The sequence below is a fragment of the Acyrthosiphon pisum genome, chromosome X (genome assembly GCF_005508785.2).
Source record: "Acyrthosiphon pisum isolate AL4f chromosome X, pea_aphid_22Mar2018_4r6ur, whole genome shotgun sequence".
In the NCBI taxonomy this organism is placed as follows: domain Eukaryota; kingdom Metazoa; phylum Arthropoda; class Insecta; order Hemiptera; family Aphididae; genus Acyrthosiphon; species Acyrthosiphon pisum.
This window is the reverse complement of record NC_042493.1, coordinates 23,155,773-23,182,912: the sequence shown is the minus strand read 5'-3', so window position 1 is coordinate 23,182,912 and position 27,140 is coordinate 23,155,773. Positions and strand designations below refer to the sequence as shown.

The window sequence follows — 27,140 nt, the reverse complement described above, 5'->3', positions numbered from 1 at the left end:
TAAATAATAATAATTCAAATTTCGAACAGACATTTTGAAATTTCGTTGTACCTAGTCAATAGATACTAGATAGATTTTTAATTTAATTAGGTAGTAGGTACCTAATGCAATTTAATAAATTGGAAATATCACTAGTCTCTACTAGGTACAATGATGGTCGTATTTCTCATAACGGAGTTGTTTTAATTTATTTTGTTTTTGTCTACTACTATTTTTGATTTGTGGCGGACGTTTTACAACGGTACCAATTCACGCTATGCTATTTTTGTCCCGTAAGCTGCATTTTATAGTCACTTTTTGTAATTAATGTACACATTTTCGGATGAATATAGTATATCACATTATATACAGTGTCAACAGTGAGCTGAACTTTGCGAATGTTGATTATATTATATTAAGTATTATTATTAATTAATATTAACTTATACCTAACTTATAAAGTTATAAGTCGAAACCAACGTTAAATCAATATAAGTAACAATTATTTTGGTTTAGATATTTTGACCGAGTAGGTACCATCATCGATAACAATAACTACACTTTGGTAATTATTAGGTAATTGTATTAGCTATATATTAACAATTTATATGATGTTTTTGTGGCCATTACTCTTTCCACCGATCAAACGTTACTAGTCTTTCAGGACTATTTATTTTTCTTGGTTTATCTATACACGATGTCATGCATAAAATACACCTTGGCCAAATCAATATTTTATCAATTTATTATCAAAATTCTATAAAATGATAATTGTTACATGACGAGTTTCGACATGATAGTAAAAATCAAATTTTAAGTTTTTTTTTTTAAATTTTATTTTGGAAAAAATACTGTGTAAATATTTTCAATAAAAATTTGTCATAACATATTAATATTTAATTGAAATAAAAAATGTTACTTGATAAGTTTTACTTTGGAGGCATCCCTACTTTAAAAGAAAACTAATATTTGAATTAATTAGTTATAATTTAAAATAACTTACCTACGGTATCTATAGACGTATAGTGTTAGTGTATCATATTTATTTAGTTAATTCTTAATAGACACTTGAAGTTAACACTTATCCACAGTAATATAATAATACTTATACATAGATAATAAAGACATGGATAGGACATAACGTCTTATTGCTGAAGAATGAAATTAGGTATATGAATTGAGGTCAAAAGAGTATACCTATTACCTATATCGATTATCTGATTATATAGATGTAATCATACGCATAAAAATGTAAACAAACGGTCTCAATTTCTCATCTAAGTAGGACCGCAAAACTAACACATAATACGTTATGTCCTATCCATGTTTTTATTATCCGTGTAATATATTTATCTAGGTACTTATAATTACATTTAAGTAATTAAGTATATTCACAAATGACATTATATTATTGTATTAAAATTGTTTTGGACAACTGAAGTTGATCGTAGTTCTAAAACAGTATAATTATAATTTATATTATTCATTTTATATATGTTTGGTGATTATATACAGCAGATTGTCGTGCCTGCAGTATAGTTACTAGCTAGAATTATATATTTAAATAGTATGCAAAGCATATTATATACCTTCCAATTTGAAATAAAATTCTTATAGACTTAATAAAATTACTTTAAGTATTATAGACGTATATACTTATAGACTATAGCGAATAGTACATTGTATGTCTGTATGATATTATAATGATAGTATTAAAATAAAATAAAAATAATAAAAATTCCACTCTTCTTCACGTTCATATTATGTCCAGTTTACGTCCTCAGAATTTCCCTAAACTACACGTGCCTTCCGCCGCCGAGTTAACGACATAAACACGAAACGGACGGACAGAACGCATGCGTCGTGCGGTCATAGTCTTGCTAGTTTAATGCCTAATACCTACACGTGTATATTATATCATTATTTATATATAAATAAAATATTTACCTACCTATATAGTATATACCATACACGATGCACATGTATATAATAGTATAATACATTATATTATTATATATATAATATGCAGTAGGTAGTATAGTAGGTTGATGTATCCCCTCTACTCTCACCACTCGTGGAACGGTATAGTGTATATTATAGAAACTACGACGCGGAGCAACGACCCGAGAAGAAAAAGGATCGACACGATCTATAACATACAATAATAATAATAATCATCTATAATATAACAAACAAGGTAGAAAAAAAAAATATATTTTTGTTTGTTGAGAGATGCAACGACGATCCCGTTGTCGAATCGTATAATTTATAATATTATGTAAAGGTGTACTAGTACAACTGCAGGCTGCAACCAATGGCCGTAAACGATGCGCGCGCTTGGTCTATATTATATTGTTCGAAGTAATTTTACTGAACGACGTATTATATATTAAGTTACACATTTCTTATGGATTTTATAAACGGTATAACATATATTATACTTACGTTTAGTTACTATAGTTAAGTAAACGCAAGTAAATTGTACCTATATTAATATATTATATTACATACATTTTTATTGACGTCATATTATCATCAATTATCATTGTTCATATCGGAGGGCTTGGATGTATACGAGTCCGATACTCTGATTCTTATCAGTGGTTTTTTACTCAATCCATTAATTTGAAGAGAAAATAATTTAACATTTCAAAATTATTTGTTGAGACTCTTAATGAAGCTTAGAAATTAGAATATACGTAACAAGTTGGTCTTATAATTTAAAATAATATAAATATTTTTAAAACGTTGTTCATTATTTTTTGACTAGGTTCTTAATATTCATTCATTTTAAAATTTATATTTTATATTTTAAATTATTTTAACAATTATTGTATCTATACAGTACCGCACTATAAAAGCGAGGGATATTCTTTGCTTGGGAGTATCATTTTTTGTAGAAGCATTTTTTTCTTAGTTTGTACTATAGCCTATATACAGCATATCATAGTATAGATATTAATATATATAAATAATATATATATATACAAGGTGTAATAGAAATAGCAAAATAGAAAATATACAATTTCTTTTTTAAATATATAATCAACAAGAATCATATAATAGCCATCTTAATTAAAAATACAAATAAAATAATCGATAATAATAAAAGTCTTAATATTATTGTATAGACTATAGTTAGTTACCTACCTTACACAAAATATAAGCTACAGTGGAGTATTTTTATGAAGTGATAATTATTAACTATAATCAGCCGATATCCAAGTTACTATGAACTTTTATGGATAAAAAAATATTATAACCAAATTTGATATAATTTTTTTTTAAACTTCATTTTCATGCATTTGGTCTTCCTGTAATTTACGATTTTCAATACATATTTATTTTACAATTAATTAAATAATTAATAATAAGTACGATTCCATTAAATTTTGAATGTTTCTTCAACGTTCCTACATTCTAATATCGAAAAAAAACTGAATTCTATAAACTGGTTGAGTTTTATTCACTGAAGATTGATGAACATGTTGCACAAGCTGAACTATACAATTAATGTAGAAAAAAAAAACTTTCCACTTATTTAAATATAAAGATTAAATTGGATGCCCTTTTACCCAACCATTGACAATCTCTAAAAAAAAACATGCTCTTATTTAAAAAGATAAAAATTGTTAGTACCTGCATAACACAATGTCGAATGTATGTATATGTATATGTATACAGGTGGTTTAAATTTTTACTAGAAATAAATTTCAAAAAGTAGGTGTGGTTGAATTGTCATCTATGATTGGTGGAAACTATAGTTAAAATGTTGACTCCTATGCTATTTACTCAAAAGCATTAACATAACCATAACTACAAATGAGATCAGGTACCAACATCAATAAAACTGAAATGTGAAATACTGAAATGTATTAATTCTAAATTATTCAAATTCGTTTTTATGATTCCATGTGTTTGTTTTTGACTATAGTTCATTTTATCGACATTATTTGGCATTCGAAGTTATTGTTGTACATCAGAAATATACGAAAACGACCCTATTTAAAAAAAATGTAAATACCTAGTTGTTACTTTGGACATTTCTATAGGAATGGAATTTACGTAACTTACGAAGACCTCCAGAAGTAAAGCAATGTTTTACCTTTGGGATTGACGCGGCATAGAGTAAATATTAGTACCTATCAGTAATACCTGACTCAGTATATAGTAGTAGGTAGGTAACGTACTGTTGTTAGTGCCGAATACAAATATTATCTAGCCATCACATTCACGCTATTTAAAGCTACAAGGCACAGTACAGATAATACAATTTATGACATAGGTATTAGGTAGGTACCTAAATAAAAACAATTTAATATAATTTGAATATATTTATTTTTTATATTTGTATATTATACTAGGTACATTTATTACATTATTGTTTATTTGTATTCCGGTATTCGTATTAATTTGTTGTTTTTCATTATAATAGGAATATTTTTTGCTTATTATTGTAAAACAGAATGACCAATGTCAATAAAGAAAGAAAGAATTGGAGCACTATAGTGAAAACAATTGTTGTTATAATTCATCAATTATTATACCTATACAATGTATAATAATAGTATAGTATAGTATACTTTATTTTTTGTTTATTATTTTTGGATATTTTTACTGTTTTGTTGAATCCCTTTAATATAATATGATCCTGCCTCTGTAGTGCGTTGTACCTATATTGTAATATTATTGCTACAATACGTAATGCTGTTGAAGCCGCCGTCGTTTTGATGACGTAGTCCGTATGGAACGCGGGTCGCGGGTGGAGGTACAGTATTATTATTATTCACGGTTTCTGTGCGGCCGTGTACGTCAGTGCGTGCGTGCACGCGCCTAATGTGTGCTTGTGCGTACGTACGTGCGTGCGTTTGCGTGTATGCGTTGGCCCCGGCGACAATTATTATTATTATTCGTACTGCCGCCGCCGCCGCCGCCGAGATTATCAGCCGTCGTTGTGTGCGTGCGTGAGCGTGTACCCGTCGTGTACGTGTGCGTCCGCGAACGGGTGTGAGTGTTGTAAAACGGCGAAGGGGGATATAATGGAAAGAAAAAATAAACTGACAACAGCGACGACGACGAACCAGTATTTGTTACACACGATAATCGTCGTTCGTCCGCCGTCGAATTTTATTTTCTAGTACGTTTAGTATTAATATTTTTATGCGTCGTCCGGCGGCCTTTAAAATACATATCGCCATCGAGCAACTAGATTATTATTATTCATTTTTATCTTATTCGTTTTATCCGTCACGATAAATTCCGTACGGCCGTCGTCGTCGTCCGCAGTGTGACGTCCAACGCGCGCCAGTGTGCTCTGTTACGCCGTCGGCGGCTGTCGTCGTTGTCGTCGTATTCTTCCTCATCGTCCTCCTCAACAACACTCATACACAGCAGCGCCCTTTGGACGTTTCGGTCGTCGCTCGACGCTTTTTTTTTTTTGCGTCACTCGTCTGCCGAACGCGCAAGCCCGCTCACTCGCGCTGCCACCACCGTTTGAAAATGTCCCGGGAAAACGTTTAACTTTCCGCGCTATAAGTTGAATCCGTTACGCCAATATCGTCCAGGTAACATTCCAACTTGTTGTTTGTGTAACGACAGTACCTATTTTTTTATTTTTTTTTAACTGCCCACTATTTAAATTGCTACTGTCAATTCGAAACCCCGTTTATTCGTCCTGTTCAGTCGATAAAATTGCAGTATGATTTTGTTTTTAAATCTCTAATTAAATTATATTAGTCATACACTCTAAAGAATTGATTAATATTAGATAGGTAGGTGGTATTTATTTTAGTTTTAATAATTTACTTATAAACATCTGACACTGAAATAATAAAGCTCACTTTGAAACTATTTAGTTTTACTTTTCAATTGCTAACAGATTCTACTTATATTGGATATTTTTTTGTTGAAAGCCATAAGCAGAAAAGTTTCTAACTTATCTTCATTCAATGAATTTTGGATAATAGTTATAATAATTTTTAGTATTATATCTGGTATTATAAATTTGAGTACAATTTAAAGATTAAAAAGCCTACTTCACTTAAACTTTTATTGTTTAATACTATTATATTATGTCCATCGTGTTACAAAAATTAAACTGTACCTACCTATCTACAATTTAAAATATTCTTAGCTGTAAATAGCAATTAAGCTAGAAATGTCATACTTTAGAAAAATAAAACATTAAGCAGCAGACAGCACACTTAGTTTTCTTCTCAAGAATTTTTGTAAATGTTTATGTCATAAATATCGACAATATCTATATTATTGAAGGTATTCATTCTTATACAAATTATAATTAGTTATAGACATAAAAATCATATTTTTATGACTTTTAAATTTAATTCCAACTTAAAGAAAAGTTTAATAATTCTGATTTTTGACTACCAGTAGACTGTGCCATCCGAGGTGCCATCCATTAGCTCTTTAAAAGTTGTTACTGCGCATATATATTTCAAACATTCAACAAACATTTGTTTGGTTTGCAAGCATCATACTGTCGGTGACTAAACAAATGCAGATGTATAACATGGTGACAGGGGTGTTATTATTTCTGAGATAAAATTATTATTAGCCCGGTAATCGTGACAGTTGACACTGTGTGTATACTCTGTTTCAAAAGAGAACATACCGGTTGGCGACCAATTAATATCCGGCGGTGTGCATCCCCCACCAATTTTCCATTGTTACCGTGATCACGTGGTTTTCACCGCACCAATCGAATCATTTGACATGCGCGAAAGCGGTATGTTCTCTTTTGAAAAGGAGTGTAGTATAATATGATTAAGGTCTATAAAGTTTTATTCATTAAGGCGCCTAGTGCCAATGTAATTTTGTACACAAAAATACGCTCTATGAGAGTAATGATTCTGTTCTGTAGAATCAACCAAATTTGATAATTTTTTTAACTAATAGGTTCTACTCAACAGGCCACATCAAAATCAATTTTCAATATTTTAATCTTAAACATTTTAATACCTGTCTTAATAAATAATAAAGTTGTAAGCATTGTTTTATAAATTATTTACCATTATTTGAAATAAAATAAAAAATCTGAGTTTGATGTGGCCTGTGGGAAGTCTTCTTTTAGATAAAAAAAAATAGCTATACAAATTTTGACAATTATAGGCACAAGGCCTGAGAATTATTTCCGTGAAGTCATTTTTTTCAACATAATACACCCTATGAACCCCACTAAATAGGTATCGGGTAGCAGATAAGTGGAAAAGTGTTATTATAATTTAAAATGGCAACCAAAATCTTAAATTTAAGTTTCAAATTTTATAGAATTGCAGAAAATTTGAAAATCTGGCACCGGGCTCCTTAATTTAGAAATTACTCTGTGGTTTTATATTTTAGTAAGATTTATAGAGTAACCTTCAAATCATTTTTTATTAACATGTATAAACGTTTTAGTTTCTGAAATATTTTAACTAGGTATCTAATTGATATTATTGTTTTACTTAGATTTATTAAAATTATACAAAATATACACTGTCGCTAATATTGCTTATAGAAACCACATATAATATTGAATATAGGTAAATGATATATTTTTCTAATTTAAAAAATATTATTTGAAAAGCTTGAAACTTTTTTCCATTATACTATACACAATTAAATTTACCAAATATTTAGATTCATTTTAAGCCATTTATGAACCTACTCACTGTTATTAACACTGTTCTAATGTGTTACTATGGAAACAACCGAGGAAACAACTTATAAGTTTATAACACCTAGTAATATTATATATGCGAGCAGTATATTTTCAGTTAGAAATCCACCTGCAGTGGATTGCAGACCCTGCGAGGTGTGTACGTAATTATGATAGTGTTCGAGTATTAACACATTGTTTATGATCCCGGGACAATGGTAAAAAGATTAATGTTAGGAATACCATTTTTACTATGTTGTATGGTTTTGACCAAATATAATATACAGGTCTAAAATTATATTCAATCATAACCTCGATCTTAACCAATAGCAATAAACAGAAATATATTATTATTTAGTTTATTTTTTTGCTGGACAGAAGTAGTATTTTTACAGTTTAGTTGATTTTGTTTCATACAAACCTTGTCTTGCCAATTACTAACTACTAACACAACAGAAAAGAAATTAGCCAAATCGGTAATAGTGTTCTCAAGTTATAGCGTGACCAAGGGGAATACGGATTCATTTATATATATATATAGATATGCAATATGTTTTTAGCAACAATTAGCTACCTACTGTATCACTAACCAAATAAACTTCTAATAGCAATATAAATATATAATAAAATATCCTTTGAAATATAGGCTGACCAACAGTTTCAGCTCTGATACATTTTTTGTAAATACTGATATTTTATTATTGGATTTAAATTGAACACATAGCGACTTATTCATTGACGGAGTAGGGAAACTCGATAACTACTATGCAACAGAGAGAGCGGCTTCCCTAGTTTTTTTTATGAATATAGTATTGTGTTATTTGTATTGGTAATTAGTATGATTTTTAGTTTATTTAAATTAAATTTTCATAAACTTACCTATGTATTAATTTAGAAGTGTTTTAATAGTGAATACTATTATTCTGAACTAAACTGAATAATAATATAGTTCACTGAATCCCTACTACCTATTGGGTACCTACTTATTATGAATATACTCTTTATAATAATTACCCAATCAATTTTAGTTCTTTAGTCAACTGCGATACATATTTATAGATTTGTATAAATAAAATGATCAGTTGAAATTGAAAAAGTGTTATAATTAGCGAATTATTATTTTGATTGGAATTATTATAGAACTTATGGTTTTAAAAAATTGTCAGCAATTTTATTTAAAATATTTAGAAATTATTTTTAATAAATTGGTATTTTTTTTTTTTTTTAGGTATTTAACTATTGCAATGGAATTTTTAATAACAAAGGAATCTGATGAAGACTCTATATTGTCCCTAATTACTAATGAACCTGCCAACACCAACGCTAAATCTCACAATGTAAAATATTATAATGATGATTGTCTTCTTGATATTAAGGATATAAATGTTGCAAACATTGATCAAGTTAATAATGAAGAAATATCTACTGAATCAAAAACTTTATCAGACTGCCTAGTAGACACCCCAAAATCATTATCAGATTCAGAATGTAGAGTTCAAAATTTATTATTTAATATGAAATCTGACGAATACAGCACTACCTCTGATGACAAAACTAATATTGATAGCAATATAAAGCCTTACAATAGTGATGTTAAAAGTCTGAGTATGTGTTTACCCTCTTCGACTTCAATTTTTATCCCCTCTAGTGAAACTCAAGTTCTTTCAAGTACAAATGAAACAACTTATTCAGACGTAAATAATATTTTTACAACTAATAAAAAACGAGGTTTTTCAATTGATGAAATTAGTAAAGACGAAACTTCTCAAAATAGCCAAAGCATGTCAACATACTCAAATGATTATACTTGCTTTTTAAGTGAGCAAACAGATGCTATAAGCAATTTGACGCCCTTCAAAAGAAGTAATAGCTATTATTTTGACTCTCCTGTAAAAAAGTTATGTACTACAAAAATGCCTATCGATGACAAAACAAATGAAGTTCTTAACAGCATTGACTTGTACTCAAATAAAAAAGATAATAAAATATTCAGCGGATTTACAAGCATTCAGAATGACTTAGAAGTTGATTGTATACAAGATCGATATGATGGAAGTGACTCTGGATTTGGATCTGAATTAGCAGAAGATAAGAATAGTACTAACTTAGATATAGCACTTTCAACATCAAGTATATCATACAAAACTGATTTTACATTGAACCAAAAATCTAGTTTTGAAGATTTGCAAAGAACTTCGAATGAATTTTTGTCAGCAATGGAAGTGTTGAAGCCAAAATTTTCAGATTCTATTCTAGATACAGGACCATTAGAAATAAGGAATAATTATGGATTTGTTAAAGGTATTTTAAAACGCAACAAACCCTTCAATTATGGTGTTCCATCATCTGATGTTATAACAGCGAAGAAACGCAAAAATATAAATTTTGCAAATGTAACAGTCTTTTATTTTCCCCGAGTTCAAGGATTTACTTGTGTTCCTTCTCAGGTAATAATTTTTAATTATATATTAATAAAAAATAATGTTTTAATACATTTAATTTCATTAAATTATTAAATTGTTTATTCATTTTGAACTTGTGTTGTATTTATGATTCAAAAAATATTTATCGAGCAAATTATTTTTGTTAGGGTGGTTCTACTCTTGGCATGACAAGAGTTCATAGTGCATCACGCGTTTTTTCTCTACCTGAATATATAGCGGAACAGAGAAGAATACGTCGAAACTTGGTTCATTTAAGTCAGTCTGAGGTTTCTGGTACAAATAGTGATGACAGTGATAGCGATGTTGGAGCAGCAGATGTTTACTCTGAGTCTGACGCCGATATGGATTCAGATAGCAATGGGAGTTTTTTACAAGTAAGTTAATCTTATTATGTATGATTCACAAAAAAATTAAATTATTATTTATACTTAGCCCGTACCTACACGACAAAGACGTGCTCTATTGAAGGCAGCTGGTGTTGACAAAATTGATTCTTCAGAAAAGGACGATTGCAAGAGCATAAGGCTATCAAGAGAATTCTGTGGATGTCTGTGTCGTGGTTTTTGTGACCCAGATACATGTGCTTGTTTTCAAGCAGGCATAACATGTCAAGTAAGAACCAAACAAAAAAAAAATATTTTTAAATAAGTATTATTATTGTTATCACAAAACTAGTATAAGATTAGAAAATTGTACTGAGAAATCAAGCCACGAATTTTCTACCCGTATTTTAGTTTTGTCAGCGTATTCTGAATGGTCGAACTGGTTTAATAAGCACGGGAGAAATAAATTGGCCATTTTACCATGCTATATTTTAGTTTAAATAATAAAAATTAATTATAAGGTTATCTAACTGTATTATATTTTGTGACTTTAGGTTGATAGAATGAATTTCCCATGTGGGTGCACAGTAGATGGCTGTGGAAATTCTGTTGGTCGTATAGAATTCAATCCAACCAGAGTTCGAAAGCATTTCATTCACACCATAATGAGACTTGAAATCAAAAAGAGAGAAGCACAAGAAGAGGAACACTGTAATAAGCTAGCTATGACATCACCACTTATATCTAATTTTTCCTATCATGATTCCAGACACATACAACCGTATTATCAACCACAACACTATGAACACAATTTAAATGATTATAATTATCATTCATTTTTACCTATTTATGATAGCAATCACATTGCCCCAGAAAGTAGTACACCGAACAATTATCAGCTAAATAATTCGCACACTTTATATGAACCGTATCAGCCATTTCCATCTGCGTTTGTGCCTTTATCACAAGATAGACCTAGAGGATTGTCTATTATAGACAATAAGCCCGAAACATTTACAGATTTATTGCAGCCGTACAGCTTACAAAGTATTGAAAGTACCGATTCACTGGGTATTCCAAATATTCCAAGTACATTGGTTTCAGATAGTTTTAATTTAGAAACAGAAAATTTAGGAGAAATCATTAAAAATACAATGGTTGAAAGTGTCAATTCTTAAAACTCCATTCACTGACAACTTGTTAAATAACAAATGTTTTTCTTTAGTTAAATTTTTTTATTTGTTAAATAAATTAATAATTTCTAACTTGGTTATCCTAATAATAATAGTTTAGGTATTCTCTGTCTCATATTAAAGTAATCACAGGCTGCGAATGATTTATGTACGGTCCGTCAGACCATAACCCTCAATTAAATCAGTTTTCATCGTCAGCACTAGTTTTTGATGATAAACCGTGGCCAAACAATCGCTATACCTTAGCAAAATGCAGGTTGTTGGAATAATTTCCATTTACTACTGCTGTTCACAGAAGCACGCCTTCTGAGGTTACTCATATATAAAACAAAGTATAGTTTACACAAAAATCTATTAGATTTTTATCATTTATTTTATCAAAAAACTTGTGATTGGTGATTTCAATAAACTTTAAAGTTTAAATACAATTTGTATTCAGACAAGTACTTTTCAATAAATAGTCAACTATTCAAAAACTTGTCAAGTTTCAAGAGAATTTTCAAATTTTTCTTTAAATACGTTGCTACTGTTTAAATAGTGGTTTGCATAATTACAAAAAAATTAATAGAAATTAGCATCTTTTGTTTTACTCAAATTTGGTATCTAATTATATTCTCAATAAAAAAATTAACTTATTTTAGTACTTATAATGACTAAACTATTTTTCTGAAATACATTATGAGATCATGTATTGATAAATGTATTACATTTGGAAAATGTTTCTTTTAAAATTAATTTATATAACCTTACATCATCTGAAGTCCATAATTAAAAATTGAATATTGTGATTTTAGATTCTGAGCAGAGCGAGGAAGCTATTGTTTAAGTTTGCTTCTCTTATATTATTCTTTTTATCTTTTCGATAAAATTTGATATTTATTTTATTATTATTTAGGGGATGTAAGGGAAAAGGGAAAAAAAGCTGGATTAGGATGTTATATGTATTGGAGTAACATTATTCTTGAATATCTATAATAACCTATTTTATGGCTACTTATGTATTGAAAGCAATTTTTTACTAAATCTATGAAGTGTAATGGTATTATTTTTGTTTAGTTTAATTAATAACAGTTTTAGACAAATTTAAATCACTCAAATAGTAGAAATCATCCTAATGTCACCCAAAACCAATTTCATTGTCGGCACATTTTAGTAGTATTTTATTTTATCCTTATTTTTTTCAAATTTTGTTTAATTGCATTTTATTCAAATACTTACTTTTGTGTCTTCTGGTAATTTGTACCAATAACCAATATTTTGTTAACTGTATGGGTATTTTAATGAATCGCATATACTTTTTTTTTTTACAATTTATTGTATTAGAATATTATCAAATTAATTTAAAGATGTGCTAAACTGAAATGTATTGGCTTCCCTATGTCACATTGTGGAAACTTATATTGTATTATTGTAAAATGTGAATATAAGTTACTTATAAATTTGTATATTAGTTCAAAACAGGCGATGGATCCTTTGTGCAATGTATTAGGATTTGACTATAAAATGGTGTTTAAGAATACATTATAGTGTTTTCTATTAAAAACATTCAGTTTATTTGCATAGGATTAACTGTTTTATTATTGTGATTGTATTATGATCATCAGTACTATTATTATTTTAAATATTTGTGTATTAGTTATTATTATTTTGACATGAGATTATTTTTTTAAATGTATCAGGTTTTTTTATCATTATTTTGATTGGCATATTTATAATACACAATCCCGAAATTATAAAGCTGACCAAATAATGTAACCCGCGGAAAAAATTAATTTACTGAAATTGTCATTTTAAGTTTTAAGCATGTGTTAAGCATCTTATTATTGAATATTATAAAAATGCCTTATGACACTAATTTATTTGAAACAAAAATAATTTTCATCTTGTAATAATCACACCTTAGCACCTATAAATAATAAAATCAAATTGATATTTATATTAAGGTAAGCTTGTTATAGTTTAGTTAATTGTTTTAGTAGATTGTCAATTATCGCAATTAGTTTATCAGTGCTGTATTCGTATAAGTGTGTTTGCTAATAAAATTAATTACAATTATTAATATTCATATACTTACTGTAATAATTAATTATCATTAAGTGTTTTTGTTGTTTTTTATGCCCTACCCCTAAGTGACTTAATATTTTTGTCTAATCCATTTTTTTAACATGTGTGGGACTTATAATGAAGCTTTTGTGTGTTGAGAGCTTGTGTTGTAAGTTTATTTTAGACACTGGACGTATTTTCGAGATAATTTAATCAGGTTTAAGTATATACGAAAGTGCATATTATAGTACAATAATATGTATAATGTTCATAATAGTATATTTATGTTTATCAATTATTGTATAATGAAGTTAATAAAACTATATATTTAGCCTAGTTAATCTCGAAAGCACGGCTATTGTATTCAATACTACAATAATATGTTCAAAATGCAATGCTTTTGAATCTAGTTTCAGTGTCATTCAATGACAATAATAAACAATTTATGTACCAAGTGTAATAATTTTAGTAGCCCTTAGTAGTTTTAAAATTAAAATTGTGAACATCCTTAATATTTATTAGTCATACAAAAAACTTGAAAAAAACCTTGCTGGTTAGTGACTGATCACTTTTGAATTCTTAAATGGTGTCACAAATATTTGAATTTGGTGTTATTGTCTGAAATATTGTGATAACTTCTCTAATTAATCTTTTATATATTTTTTTTCTTATAAAGTTTAATTAATTAAAAGCTACTGCAATAATATAGGTATTTTTAATTTTTGTCAATTTTCCTTAAAGGATTGTTGTCTATAATTTACCTTCCTGTAAATACTATTGTTTTTGTCCATCAAAATTCTGTTTCTCTGGATGGTAAAAATGTACTCAAAAATAATATTAAGTTTATATTATGAAAATGTTGGTGGTAATCTATTATTTATATTTCAATGTAATCAGATTTAAATTCGATAAATTTGAGGATAAGGAACTTATTATATAAATACCGAAAATACATTAATTATTGATGAATTAAAAATATTTGTACTGTATACTTATGAATTAACGAGAACGGATGACAGACTAAATAATTTTTAGTTTTATTGTTACTTTTAATATTCACATTTTGAATATATATATATATTTGCGCTTGTTTAGAATCTACACTACAACCGCAAAAAAAAAAAAAAAATCACGGAGATCTTTGGTATCCTATTTTAAACAATAAACTTAAGATTAATAATATATTTATATTTATTATTTTGGTACATATAATATTATATGTATACATAATTGTGAATTTTATATGAACATTATATTGAATAATTTATGCATATGAAAATACAAGTGATTTAAAATTGAATAAGAATCAAAAATTATTAAAATTGTGTTGTTAATATAATTAAATGTTAAATATGTAGGCCAACATGTAACAATTTTCTCTTCCAGTATGTCTCGAAAAGGAGTGTTGAGATCTCCATCGAAATAAAAAAAATTAATCCTGGCAACCAACTATTTTCCGTACAATTAAGTTAATATTACTTATATGTATTAATATACATTTTTTCGTAGAATAACATTAAAGTATTTTTTTGGATAAAATTTTATAATTGATAATCTGACTATCCATGGAAATTAAATATATTTTTATGTTCTACAAACTAAATGTGAACGATTCAATTATAATAACAACAAAACATACTACAAATTAAAATAGTATATAAGCGAGCGAAAAGGTAATTGGTCTGTCGCGAATTCACGATGTACATACCTATTTTTATCTGAAATTATGTACGGCACATCATAAACTCTTAGTATTTATAAGCGATAAGATACTAGTTTTGAGCCAAATAATATTGTTATATTGTAGTTTATTCTTACAATAGTTTCCCGCTAACATTAGTACACAAATGAATGCTGAAGAGTATTCAAAATTTGTAACTAAACGTTACTTTATTATCCACCTCCCATATAAAACTTTGCCTGGTTTATGAACTGACATGATAATCGAACACACTCTTATGAGGACGTTGAAAACGGTTGGTGGTCTTACTCATGGTAGAGGTAAACAGAATATAGTGTTAAGACCAAATGGATTTTGGGTATGCCTGTTTTAAATAATATTTGTACCAATATTGAACAGGTGAGGACATTGACTTATTAGTACTTCTAATTGCTTTAACTCCTAATACCTAGGTCAGGAAAAATAAAAAATAAATGTATATTAACAAATTTATACAAAAACACGATAAACCCATAATAAATTAAATATTTTTTTTTATCATGTGCTCTTGTGGTTGTAATATTCTTGGATACAACGTGAGCCTTATTCCAAAAAGGAAAAAAAATGCGTACAAATACTACATAAACCGAAAGATATAACCTCAATAGTTTCAATTTTTAATAATTCTAATTCCTAATTCACCTCATTAGAAAATTGCGAAAAATGATGTTAAATGTTTTTTTATATTTATATGGAGCATCAGAAAATGAGAAGTCTTTAAACCAACAAGGTTATAGCTGAAAGGAATAGGTATACGGTACAACAGGCGGTGACGCAAAGGCCACTGATTCACCTGCGCTAAACCGTCCACAGAGCTGACCCAGTCCTCAGCCTGTGCGCTGGACTCGTGGCCTGTGAATGTCCAAATCGCGGTTCCTACGTCTGGAAGTATTCGGTAATCGACGGTTGGTGCCGACACGGTTTCCATCGTAGGACGCGAAGTTTCGAGCTGACTGAGTTTATTGCGCAACTCAGTAACGGCATTAAATAATTCGGTATACTTCGGAGCCTTTAGGTCTTCCGACGACGGCGGCGAACCTTTTCCGTTGACCATGACGGTTTAAATCGATTACGAGTTACAACGGTAACAAAACAAAACAAACGGTGTCGCCGATAAGGGGGAGATAACAACGGCGAGATACCGCTTACCGTGGTAATCACGGCACGATTACCGTAATCGGGTCGGTAGTGACCAAAGGACGTGAGATAACGCACAACACGTTTCGGGGAAAACCCCGCGGCACGTAAAACACGGAGGCAATAACCTCAACGAACTTTTTGTCGAAACTTCTTCGAAAGCGCGATTATTCACGTGATTTGCGTTACGGGGCGTTCGTTGGATTTAAAAAAAAAAAATACAAATCAAACCTAACGGCGAACGCACGATAACGACGGCACTATTATAAAAAAAAAAACTGATCGCGGCGAGCACGCGGAAAACAACGGGTCGAATCGGCTCTTATAACGAAAGAACCAAATCCCACTTCTGATTTGAAAGGAATAGGTATACGGTCAGGATATTTAATTTCATTAAAACACTTCGATAATATTATGAATAAGTTTATTACTAGGAATAGTTGATAATATCATTGAGTATAGATAGTATAGAGAGACCATCTTGCCTATTTTATGATACGTAATGAATTAGTTCACCAGAACTGTCAATAGAGCGCGCACCGCGTTATAATTATGAAAATATAAAAATAATAATTGTAATTATATTACGAATGTAAATGTAATTGTGCAGTTGACACCTCTACGTAATTTACGTTTCATCGCCATCATAGCTTTACGATACAACGTTGCCTAATTTGGTCACAATTAACGTTGCCATTTACAACCTAAATGTATGAATTAATAGGCATATTTTATTTCCCGATCTGCGACAAGCGCAAGCTGCGGCCGCCCATCCGCCTGTGCGCCCTGACGAGTCCTGCACTCCTGCGCGTAGGGAAGCTTGCATTTTGCATCCCAATTCTTTATATCCCATTAATGCTGGCCGGGGGCCACAAATGTCGTCCATTATGCTACGATATCGTTGGTGACCACCGTTCATCGGGCTCCGATCGACGATAATGTCGAGAGTCAAAGAACATATTGCACAGATACAATCTTTAACACTCGTATAAAGTCGAATATTTTTATACATTTAATGTACCTTGTTGATCATAAATTAAATTGTTGGTATTTCTCTCATGTTTCATGATTTAATCAATTAAATAGTTGCTATACGTACATAGGTACACATATGTAGACCTAACTGAAAGTATCTTCTGGATACTTCTGGATCATAATATTATTTTCGTTATATTAATAAAATTGTCTTTATGAATTACAAAGTAAAATCATATTTGACGAAATAAACAAAATTACAATAAATAATCGTCGACTTAAAATGTTCAACAAATACTTCTATTGCCATTTTCTAGATATATAAATATAATAATATTATTAGGTACATTATTGTTATTTATTGAATAAACCGTAAACCGTAAACGAATATTTACCTATATTGGTTTTACAATGATGTTTGTTTTTTTTTAATTTTTTAATTTTTTTTTTGTGTCTGTCATCACCTTTTAGGACAGTAAAAGTGCTTGGATTTTCTTCAACAGAATCTTTTCTGATAGGAAAATGAATCTAGTTGGTACTTTGGGGGGGGGGGGGGGTCAAAAGTAAAAATTTCACAGTAGTTTTCAAAAGCGACGTGAAAAACAAAAGAAAAATTTAGGAAAAACGGAAATTTTTACGCAAAATCTGTTTTTGAGAAAATCGATTTTGGTTTTTAGTGCAACTCTAAAACAAATGACCGTAGGTACATAAAATTTTTACTGAGTGTTTATATTAGCATTTTCTATACAACATAACATTTTTCGAATATTTTGACCTATTTTGAGCTGTTTACGGACATTTGTACTTTCCATTTTTTTTATTTTTTTTTATATAAATATCAATAACATTTTATTTCTTGGTTAAAAAAGCTTGAACATTTAATAGAAGGTTCCTATTATATTGTTTCAAAGGCGGATGAAAAAATTTAAAAATGACTATTCACAATTTTTTTTTAAGCATCTAAAGTTCAAATATTGACAAAATACGAGAAAATGACGAAAATTTGCAAATTATTTTGAGTTAGAAATTCATGAAAAATTTTCTTTTTAAATATAAGATTTGAAAATGTAATACAAGATTCCTCATAAGTTTGTCTACCTTTTTCAAAAAAAAAATGTCTACAAGCAAGTTAAATTAAATTTTTATGAGTGTTTGAAATTCATATTTTTACAACATTTGATATTCACTCGATTTCTCATGTTACGATATTCTTATTTTGTTGTAATTAATATAAGAATGATTGTAGATATACTTTAAAATGTCACTGAATGTTCATATTAGCATTTTCTATACACGATCAAATTTTGAAAATAATTTGACTCTTTTTGAACTTTTTACGGATATTGTCAGTTTTCAATTTTGAAAAATACTAAAAATACATAGCCACAGTTTATTTTTATAGTCATTTTAAGTTCAAATTTGGACGAAATTACATATTAAAAACCTAGAATAACTATTTTAGTTATTTTGGTGTGATTGTATAATATTATTCGTGGGTATACCTACTTGAACATTTTCGTGAATTTTACCATTGAGTTATAGATAGTCTATACTCAATGATTTTACGTATCTTGTCAATGTATGTACTTTAAATGCTTATAAAAAAAATTGTGACAAATGACAATGGATTTTTAATATTTTTGTTTTTGGAACAATATATTCGGATCCTTGTATTAATTTGTCAAGCTCTTAAACTCTTTAATAACGATTGTAGTTATTATGTTGTAATTTTATAATATTGATTCAACTTACATTTATACATTGTTATTAATAATTAATAACTAATAACTTTAATAAAAATAAAAAGTTGGGTAAGTGGATGTCGCTCTGCTGTACAGTAGGTTAGAAGTGGGTCACTGTATAATGGACAGTATTAAATTTGAATTCAATGATATAATATCACTGTATAAGAAAAACGATTCTGAGCGGAGACGGTATATCAGTCTATGTATTAGAGTTACACCAAAAACCAAAATCGATTTTGCGTAAAAATTCCCGTTTTTCCTTAATTTTTCTTTTGTTTTTCACGTCGCTTTTGAAAACTACTGGGAAATTTTTACTTTTGACCCCCCAAAGTACCAACTAGATTCACTTTCCAATCATAAAAGTTACTGTTGAAGAAAATCGAAGCAGTTTTACTGTCCTAAAAGGTGATGACAGACACAAAAAAAAATAAAAAAAAATATATTTATATTATTTAAGTCTTTATTAAGAAGACACTACACGTGAATTGGTTGTCTCCATCTTACAAAATGTAAAGGTAAGATTATTATCTAGGGCATCTCAAATGTTTTTATTGATATTACTATTTCTAAGTAAGTTATAAATGTATAAATATACTAGCTGAACCTGTGAACTTCGTTGCCCATTAAGTGTACCAAATATATGTGACTCAAACTTTGTTCAATTTGTTATTTAATATTCGGTGTATGGTTTCAAAATTAATCTTAATTTTTCCATTGCCCGGAATAAAAATTCTGATTCGTAGTAGTACATTATGAGGTAGATCGTGGACCCCGTGCTTTATGTACGTTAGTGTATGATTTAACTCTAAAGTATCAAACTTATACCAAGTTTGTCGTATTCTACCTATGGTGGATTGATATAATCAATTAATACAAAATCCTAACCTAACCTAACCGTACTAAAATCAGATGAATAAACGCAAACGCATACAAAAAAAATTCATTCAAATCGGTCTAACCATTTAGGAGGAGTTCAGTCACAACACACGTACAGTAGAATTATTGCGCTTAGCACATTCTACGATTCATTTTTATATTATATGTAATTAACAAACATGTCCGATTAACCAATAACAGCCAATATAATATAATGCACTGTTGCGCCACTGTTGTATTTTTGACATACAGATTTGATATTTCCTACCTTTCCGATGGATTTTCCTAAAATTTTATTTCGTAAGAACCTCATCCTAACAGTTACGAACATCTTAAAAAAAATTTGAGCCAAATCGGACCAGCCGTTCTCGATTGATGAATTGTTATACATTTTTGTCTCCATTTATATATATGTATATAGATTAAAATGTACAAAAATGTAGTTCAAAAATGGTAGTATGTTTTTAAGACTGAATCAACAAATACCCGTCTGTAATCTTCTTGCCAATAACCAAACATAATAATTATTTTATCAAGAATTTCATGTATACAGATATAGATATTTCCGGAAAGATACCATGGGATTTTCTTAGATAATAAAAGATCCATATATATATATATATATATAGAGATCTTCTATTATCATAGAACAATATAGAAGCGAAACTCGATCAGCTGATGGGTGAAGTGTTTACCTATGATCTGAAGTCCGAACAATGAAACTGTTTCCGTAACACTGACATGATGTTATACCCGTATTGAAAAACCGTTTCCGCCTAATAGGTAGGGTATTCTGCGCGGGGTCGGGTTGTTTCCACTGTTTACTTTTATCATAGATTACGTATGCCACGCCCCCCTGGAGACCGTGTTCAAGGCTACAATCGCCCGATACGGCCAATTCACAGAGTTTCGTACCCCTGCTATTATCTATGGAGATTTTAATTTTTCGTATAAATAGAAATACCTAATTCACCCGTGCGCTGTGCGGCCTTGTAGCGCATGGGCTGTGTGGCACTTGCAAGTGGCAGGCGCGGGGCGACGCACTGTGCCTACTGCCTACGTTCTGCGCGCGACACACGTGTGGTTTTTTCGGGTTCTATTATATTTCTTAAGTAAACATCGAATAAAAATTTTGAAATAATATTTTCGTGTTTCATCTATACTAATATAAAGATGCTCGTTCAAGACTTAAAGTTCGACGATTAAAATATAAATATTATCATTTTTCTCGCATTATGATTTATGAATTATGAGACAAGAGTCTTGAAGACAAATGATACCTAACGGTTTAAAACTATTATAGTATTTCACCTAAATTATTTGACAATTCGAGAATCATAAATCATAATATAGCAATTGGCGCCGATTGCACGTTCGTCAAACCGTCTTCGAGCTCTTAGTTCGGAGCATCTGAGTGTGAAATATTTTCAATGGAAACTCGTAGATAGGTAAGTCCTAAGTATTAATTATTGTAATAAATTAAAATATTTTGTCACCATTAAATTGTTTACGTTTCTATTGAATGTTACATACTTTCATCATCATTTTGTTTGTGAAAGGAATAAGGATTATCTTAGTTAAATTCAAATAAATACAACTTTTTAAATTCTCATATTATTGCTAAGAAGTTATCATAACATTCATAACCAAATAAAAACTATTGAAATTGTAGCATGCTACCTCATCTATATGTATGGTGAATAGTGATCGTTTTTTAACTATATTTTCCTTAGTTATTTCCTTAAGATTTACAAGTATAAATCAACATAAATTTCATGCACCATTATTTCATCTTTAGTTTTGAAGGTTCAACAATTATTATTGGAAGTTATTCAATTTTCAATTTTAACTATTAAGATTTTAGATAAAATAATAAAAGTAACATGTTATAAAGATCAACATTTTAAAATTAAGTAATGATTATATACATAGGTAGGTGGATTAAATAAATTATAAATTATAAATATGTAAAATGTGTTAATAAATTATAAAGTGAAATCATTTAATAAAATTAAAATATATTTTAAACGTACCTATTTGAAACATTTAAGATTTAAAAACATATATTTATTATTAGGTACATTGTAATATTTATTCAATTTAGTACATTTTGAGGTAAATTTAAATCAATGCAAATTAAATTTGTACATGCCATAAAGAGTGATTATAACAGTATAAAACTGAAAAACAAATACATAATTATGAATTATAATAATAACAAAGATAATAATAATATTAAGCACTTAATTGTATAATAAACAAATTAATATTTAACAAAATGAGTATTATTACATTTAATAATAATTGAGTATAGGTAGAATGATAATAATACTAATAATAATGAAAAATAATTAAAAAATCCTTATTTATGTTGAAGAATACTTAATTTAGAATTTTGTTTTCCTTTATTTATAATTTGTACATTATCCATAGACCATTTGCATTCTTTATAGATTCGAATAGTAAATAAGTTATTTAATATAAATTTTTTTTCTTTTTGACATATATTTTCTAATAAACTGTTTTTTATTTTATTTTCAGCCATGTTTACTAATGTAGATACCAAATTTTTTTGCCATTTTAAATTTTCATAATAATTTTGAAATACCTTCAGACTTTCATGTACAAAATCTACTAATTCTTTAGTAGGTGCTTTTAAACCTACATCTGTAGATGTCCATTCAATATGATCAAATGTCTTATGTAATATAAACAATTGATCTTTGTCAGCGAGGCTTTTATTTGTATTAATTAACTGATAATAACATTTATTACATTGGAATTTTTTGAAACATTTCATTCCTAAATATCCTGCATAATATTCTAAGGCACATTTTTCTAATGACAAAGAAGACATTGGTAGTGATTCATTTTCCGTACAATCATATGTATCTTCTGAATCACTAGAAGAGGCTACAAAAGTAGTTTTTGGAACGTCCACATTTTTATTCTGTGGTGTATCATCAATGAGTAAGTCAGTTAATATTTCTGGTGTTAAAAAATTGTCTTCATCATCCTCACAATTTGATTTTTCAGATGCACAATTTAAAAGACTAAAGGAATAAATACTTGCAAAACCACATCTGAATGACTTGCTTGCTAGTTGGATTTCTATTGTACCCACAGTGTTGTCTGAAAATTGAAAATAGATTTTCAAGTGCATCTTGACACAGTCTATTTGTCAAAAGGAAGAAGTTTGTTGGTGATGAATTTGTATTTTTTTCATGTTCATAAAGTTCCAAAACTGCATTCAAAGACCAAACAAACCCAGTGAAGCATGGTGGGATATTATTTTTGGCATTTGACTGATTTTTAAAACTTTGTTTTTTAATATTTTTAAACATTTCCAATGCTTCATAAATAATTGAGAAGCCCTTTAAATTTTTTTCACTTAGCGGTTTTCTGTATGGGTTTTTATCGTATAAATGTTTGCTATTCAGGACATCAAATAGATTGTTTAACTGGAGGAAAAAATTTGCTGTGTCTTGTGCTGTCGAAGAAACTAATTCACCGGTTTCAATGGCAGTTTTCATTGCTGCACTGACTGTGTTGCTGAAAACTTGTAAAGCTAGTTTACAACTCATTTTTTGCCATGGGTTCGGATACAAATGCCGTTGATCAATTTTACACATTGCTCTTGTCTTTTTGCTACATGAGTCAATTTTATATGTTTCACGGAAATCATTGAAACATATTTTTTTCTCGCCTTCATTTGTTGTTAGTATGATATTTCCTGTAAGCAGATTATTTCTAACGCTTTTCATCAAATGAGGAATATCATACATTAGGAAAATTTTTTTGCTGTTAATTATAGTATACGGATTTTCAGGAGTCCTTGGAAGCAAGGAAAACATTTTGCGGTTACTTGTACCTTGATCATATATCATATTATACTTGGTGAAAATCCAATTTCACATAGTTTCACAATGCTACTTCTTGCAATGTTGGCCATTTGATCACCTGTGACTCCAGTACTACTAATGAAGTAAGCAAAAGGTAGTTTCCATTTGTTATAAAGTCCGCGTATCATTACAACAAGAACAAGTTTTGCAGACTTTTCTGATCGACCCAAATGCCCTAGATCTTCATAGCCCTCGATGAAATCTAATGATTTATTATACTCCAGACACGTTTTTATTGACATTTCATCAATTAACACCACACATTTTTTTTCTTGCTCAGTCATTACTTTAGACATTAATGTCAATTGAGAATTATATTCTGCTACAAAACCTGGCAAATACATCAACGATTTAAGCCATCGCTGAATAGAAGTTACTCCGGGTAAAACTATCTTATTTTTTCTCATAAACCTGTATGTTGATGGGGATTTAAAATATATGGATGTAGCAACATTTTTCTCAGCTTGTGTCCATGGCTTTTTTTTGTTATGCAAAAGCTGCATGGTGACAAATGCTTTTGAATATTTTGAGTTAAATACAGAGTTATTAATCAAAGTACTTGGATCCAATTTTTTTTTGTTTTTTTTTGAATTTGCATTTTTTTTTATCAGACGTGATATTTTGAGACGTTTCTGTGCCAATAGTTTTTTTTGCTTAATAACTGTTTCTAAAAGTTTTTCATATTTTTTACTTTGTTTGGTTTTTATTGGGCTTGGTAGTTGTGTCAATTGTGACACATATTTTTTTGTACTTGGGGAAACAGTTTCAAAATTATATGTTTGATCATATTCTTCATCAATAATTTTTTTGATGTCATGACATGTCTCTATACGCTTTTCATAAGTTTTATTTGGAATAATTAATTTCAGTTCTTTTGGTGAAAAGTCCTGTATTACTTTATCACCAAAAGGACTCTTTTGAAATACATTTATGTGTTCTTCTCCTACAAATAACAAGAATGTAATTTTTATTTTATTGAAATTTGTATTTATGTATAATATGTAATGACAAGTAATTTGTTTTAATTTTAAACATTTTTTTAATAAATAATAAATATTATGTAATAATGCATTATTTTAAAATTTAGGTATTATAAAAATGTAATTTATATTTATAAGCATAAACAGACATTAACCAGTTTCCACTATATTTGTGTACTCTGTAGTCAGTAGTATATTATACTGTATTAGATGTTTAATCAGGTAACTTATACTTCTATACCTATCTAAATCCTTTTTTGTGAGGAAAATGTAATAAGATTAATGTTTCATACTACTTTTTCTTTAGCTAAATGCTAAATGTATCATGGCCACTTGGTACAAACTACATTACAATCTAATATTTAACACTTACTGCCAAATTCATATTTTCATAAAAATATAAAACAACTTTAATTAGTAGCCGGTAGGTTCATAATATATATTTAGTTATAAGTGTTTGTATAATTTTATGAAATATCAATAATCAAAGTATGTGTACTTTGAGAATGATAATTGCATATACCATGTTTTAACAAAAACCATTTACAATGTATAATTAAATTATCCATATTACTTAATAACCTATACATATTTTTAAATCTTGTTGCAAGACATAAAACTACACTATTTCATAATCAATCTCTCACTGAGTTCTAAAATATGTTTAGGGTACTGAGTAATTGTGTAGGTAACTAAGTTAAATTGTTTACCCAGTTTTCGAGGACACACGGTATATAATATTTTTTTAAAATAGAAAACATTAACACTTGGTGTAGGTATGTGTTTAAAAATCAATAGTTATGTGTTTTTCAAAATAATGCAAAATTGAAAAAAAAATTGCGCCAAGTACAAAATCAATACTTTTTTATTTATATGCTGTGTAAGCATTCATTAAAGATAAATTCCAAAAAAAAAATAAATGAATTAATAAATATGAATATTTTTTTTGAATTTCACTGTGTAAAAAAAATTATAATAATGAAAATTATTGAGAATTTTTTAAAATTAGGTAGGTACAATAGAATATTTTTTTTTTTTTGATTAAATATCGTATTTCATTAGTATGAACTTCAAATGTCTAATAAATTGTGTATTTATTATTCGATATTTTCAATAAATTAAAAAAAAAAAATATTTTAAATATTGAAATAAATTTCCAATAGTTTGAATAAAAAAAAACTTTTATGATGATACATGTGTAATGTGTAATGTGTATGCTATATATATTATTTACCTGTTTTATGAAATGTAATCCTTCTCTTAACTGGTGTCTTTTGTGACACTTTGGATATTATATCTTCATTGTCTAGATACATTTAAAAGGATAAGTATAATTATTACAAAAACTTCTGTATATATTTAACTAGGTACAGACAATTTTAGTTGAGTTATAATAAACTTACTATTTGCATTAAACTTCATAGGAATGGCTCCAGACATAAGCCTGTTATGATCTGGTCTGGTGAAATCATGTTCATTAAAATGATCTTCACACAGATACCTATTTTTAATTTTTTTCGGCGATAAACCATCTAATGCCATGTTTCCTATAAAAATAATAACTTATTTATACTATATATTTATCTTAATTATTTCAATTAAAATGTATTTAACTTACCTGAATTAAGAATCCATTTTCTACACCTTTCTCTATCTGTAGGAAATCTATACATTTTTTTTTTTACAATTTGATCTATTATTTTTGCAATTTGAAAAATTACAACTTCCGCCAGGCATATTTATATCAAAATTAAAAATTTGTAATTAACAAAAAATGTAGAAATATCACAATGACGCAATTCACAACACTAATAATTTCAAAAGTTAATCGTTAACAAACTCCCAAAGTAGTCAACGAATTACCAAAGTTCGTTAAATTATTTTTTAAATACCTACATAGATAAATAATTAATAGTTCGTCTCTTCTTCTAATATATTATCCGTGTTCTTTTCAAATTATATTTTTGGCGCTCTATGTACAATTTAATTTTACGGTATTTTAAATATATACAATAAATATGTATCAATGATATGATCATACTGCATTTGCTATCCGCGACAAATTTAGGAATGCACCATCTATCGGCTGCTATCCCTTTGCGCGTATCACATATTTCAGCTATAGATGGTTTCTCTATACTATCTATACTCAATGATATAAGTTAT

At 28.7% G+C, this 27,140-nt stretch overlaps 1 protein-coding gene across 2 annotated transcripts in view; it reads left to right on the top strand.

Annotated features, from left to right (window-relative positions):
- The window catches only part of LOC100159131, a 49,597-nt gene extending 35,905 nt beyond the window's left edge, over positions 1 to 13,692 (top strand). The window contains exons 1-5 of one of the 2 annotated variants that reach the window (XM_001949540.5): positions 4,638 to 5,543; positions 8,865 to 10,083; positions 10,227 to 10,454; positions 10,513 to 10,692; positions 10,958 to 13,692. In XM_001949540.5, coding sequence (XP_001949575.1) covers positions 8,881 to 10,083; positions 10,227 to 10,454; positions 10,513 to 10,692; positions 10,958 to 11,581 — 2,235 coding nt within the window. In that variant the 5' untranslated portion in view covers positions 4,638 to 5,543; positions 8,865 to 8,880 and the 3' untranslated portion in view covers positions 11,582 to 13,692. Of the gene's footprint in view, positions 1 to 4,637; positions 5,544 to 8,864; positions 10,084 to 10,226; positions 10,455 to 10,512; positions 10,693 to 10,957 lie in introns of those variants that run through there. The other variant, XM_016800588.2, reaches the window with a different exon arrangement.
- Positions 13,693 to 27,140: the final 13,448 nt, after the last annotated feature.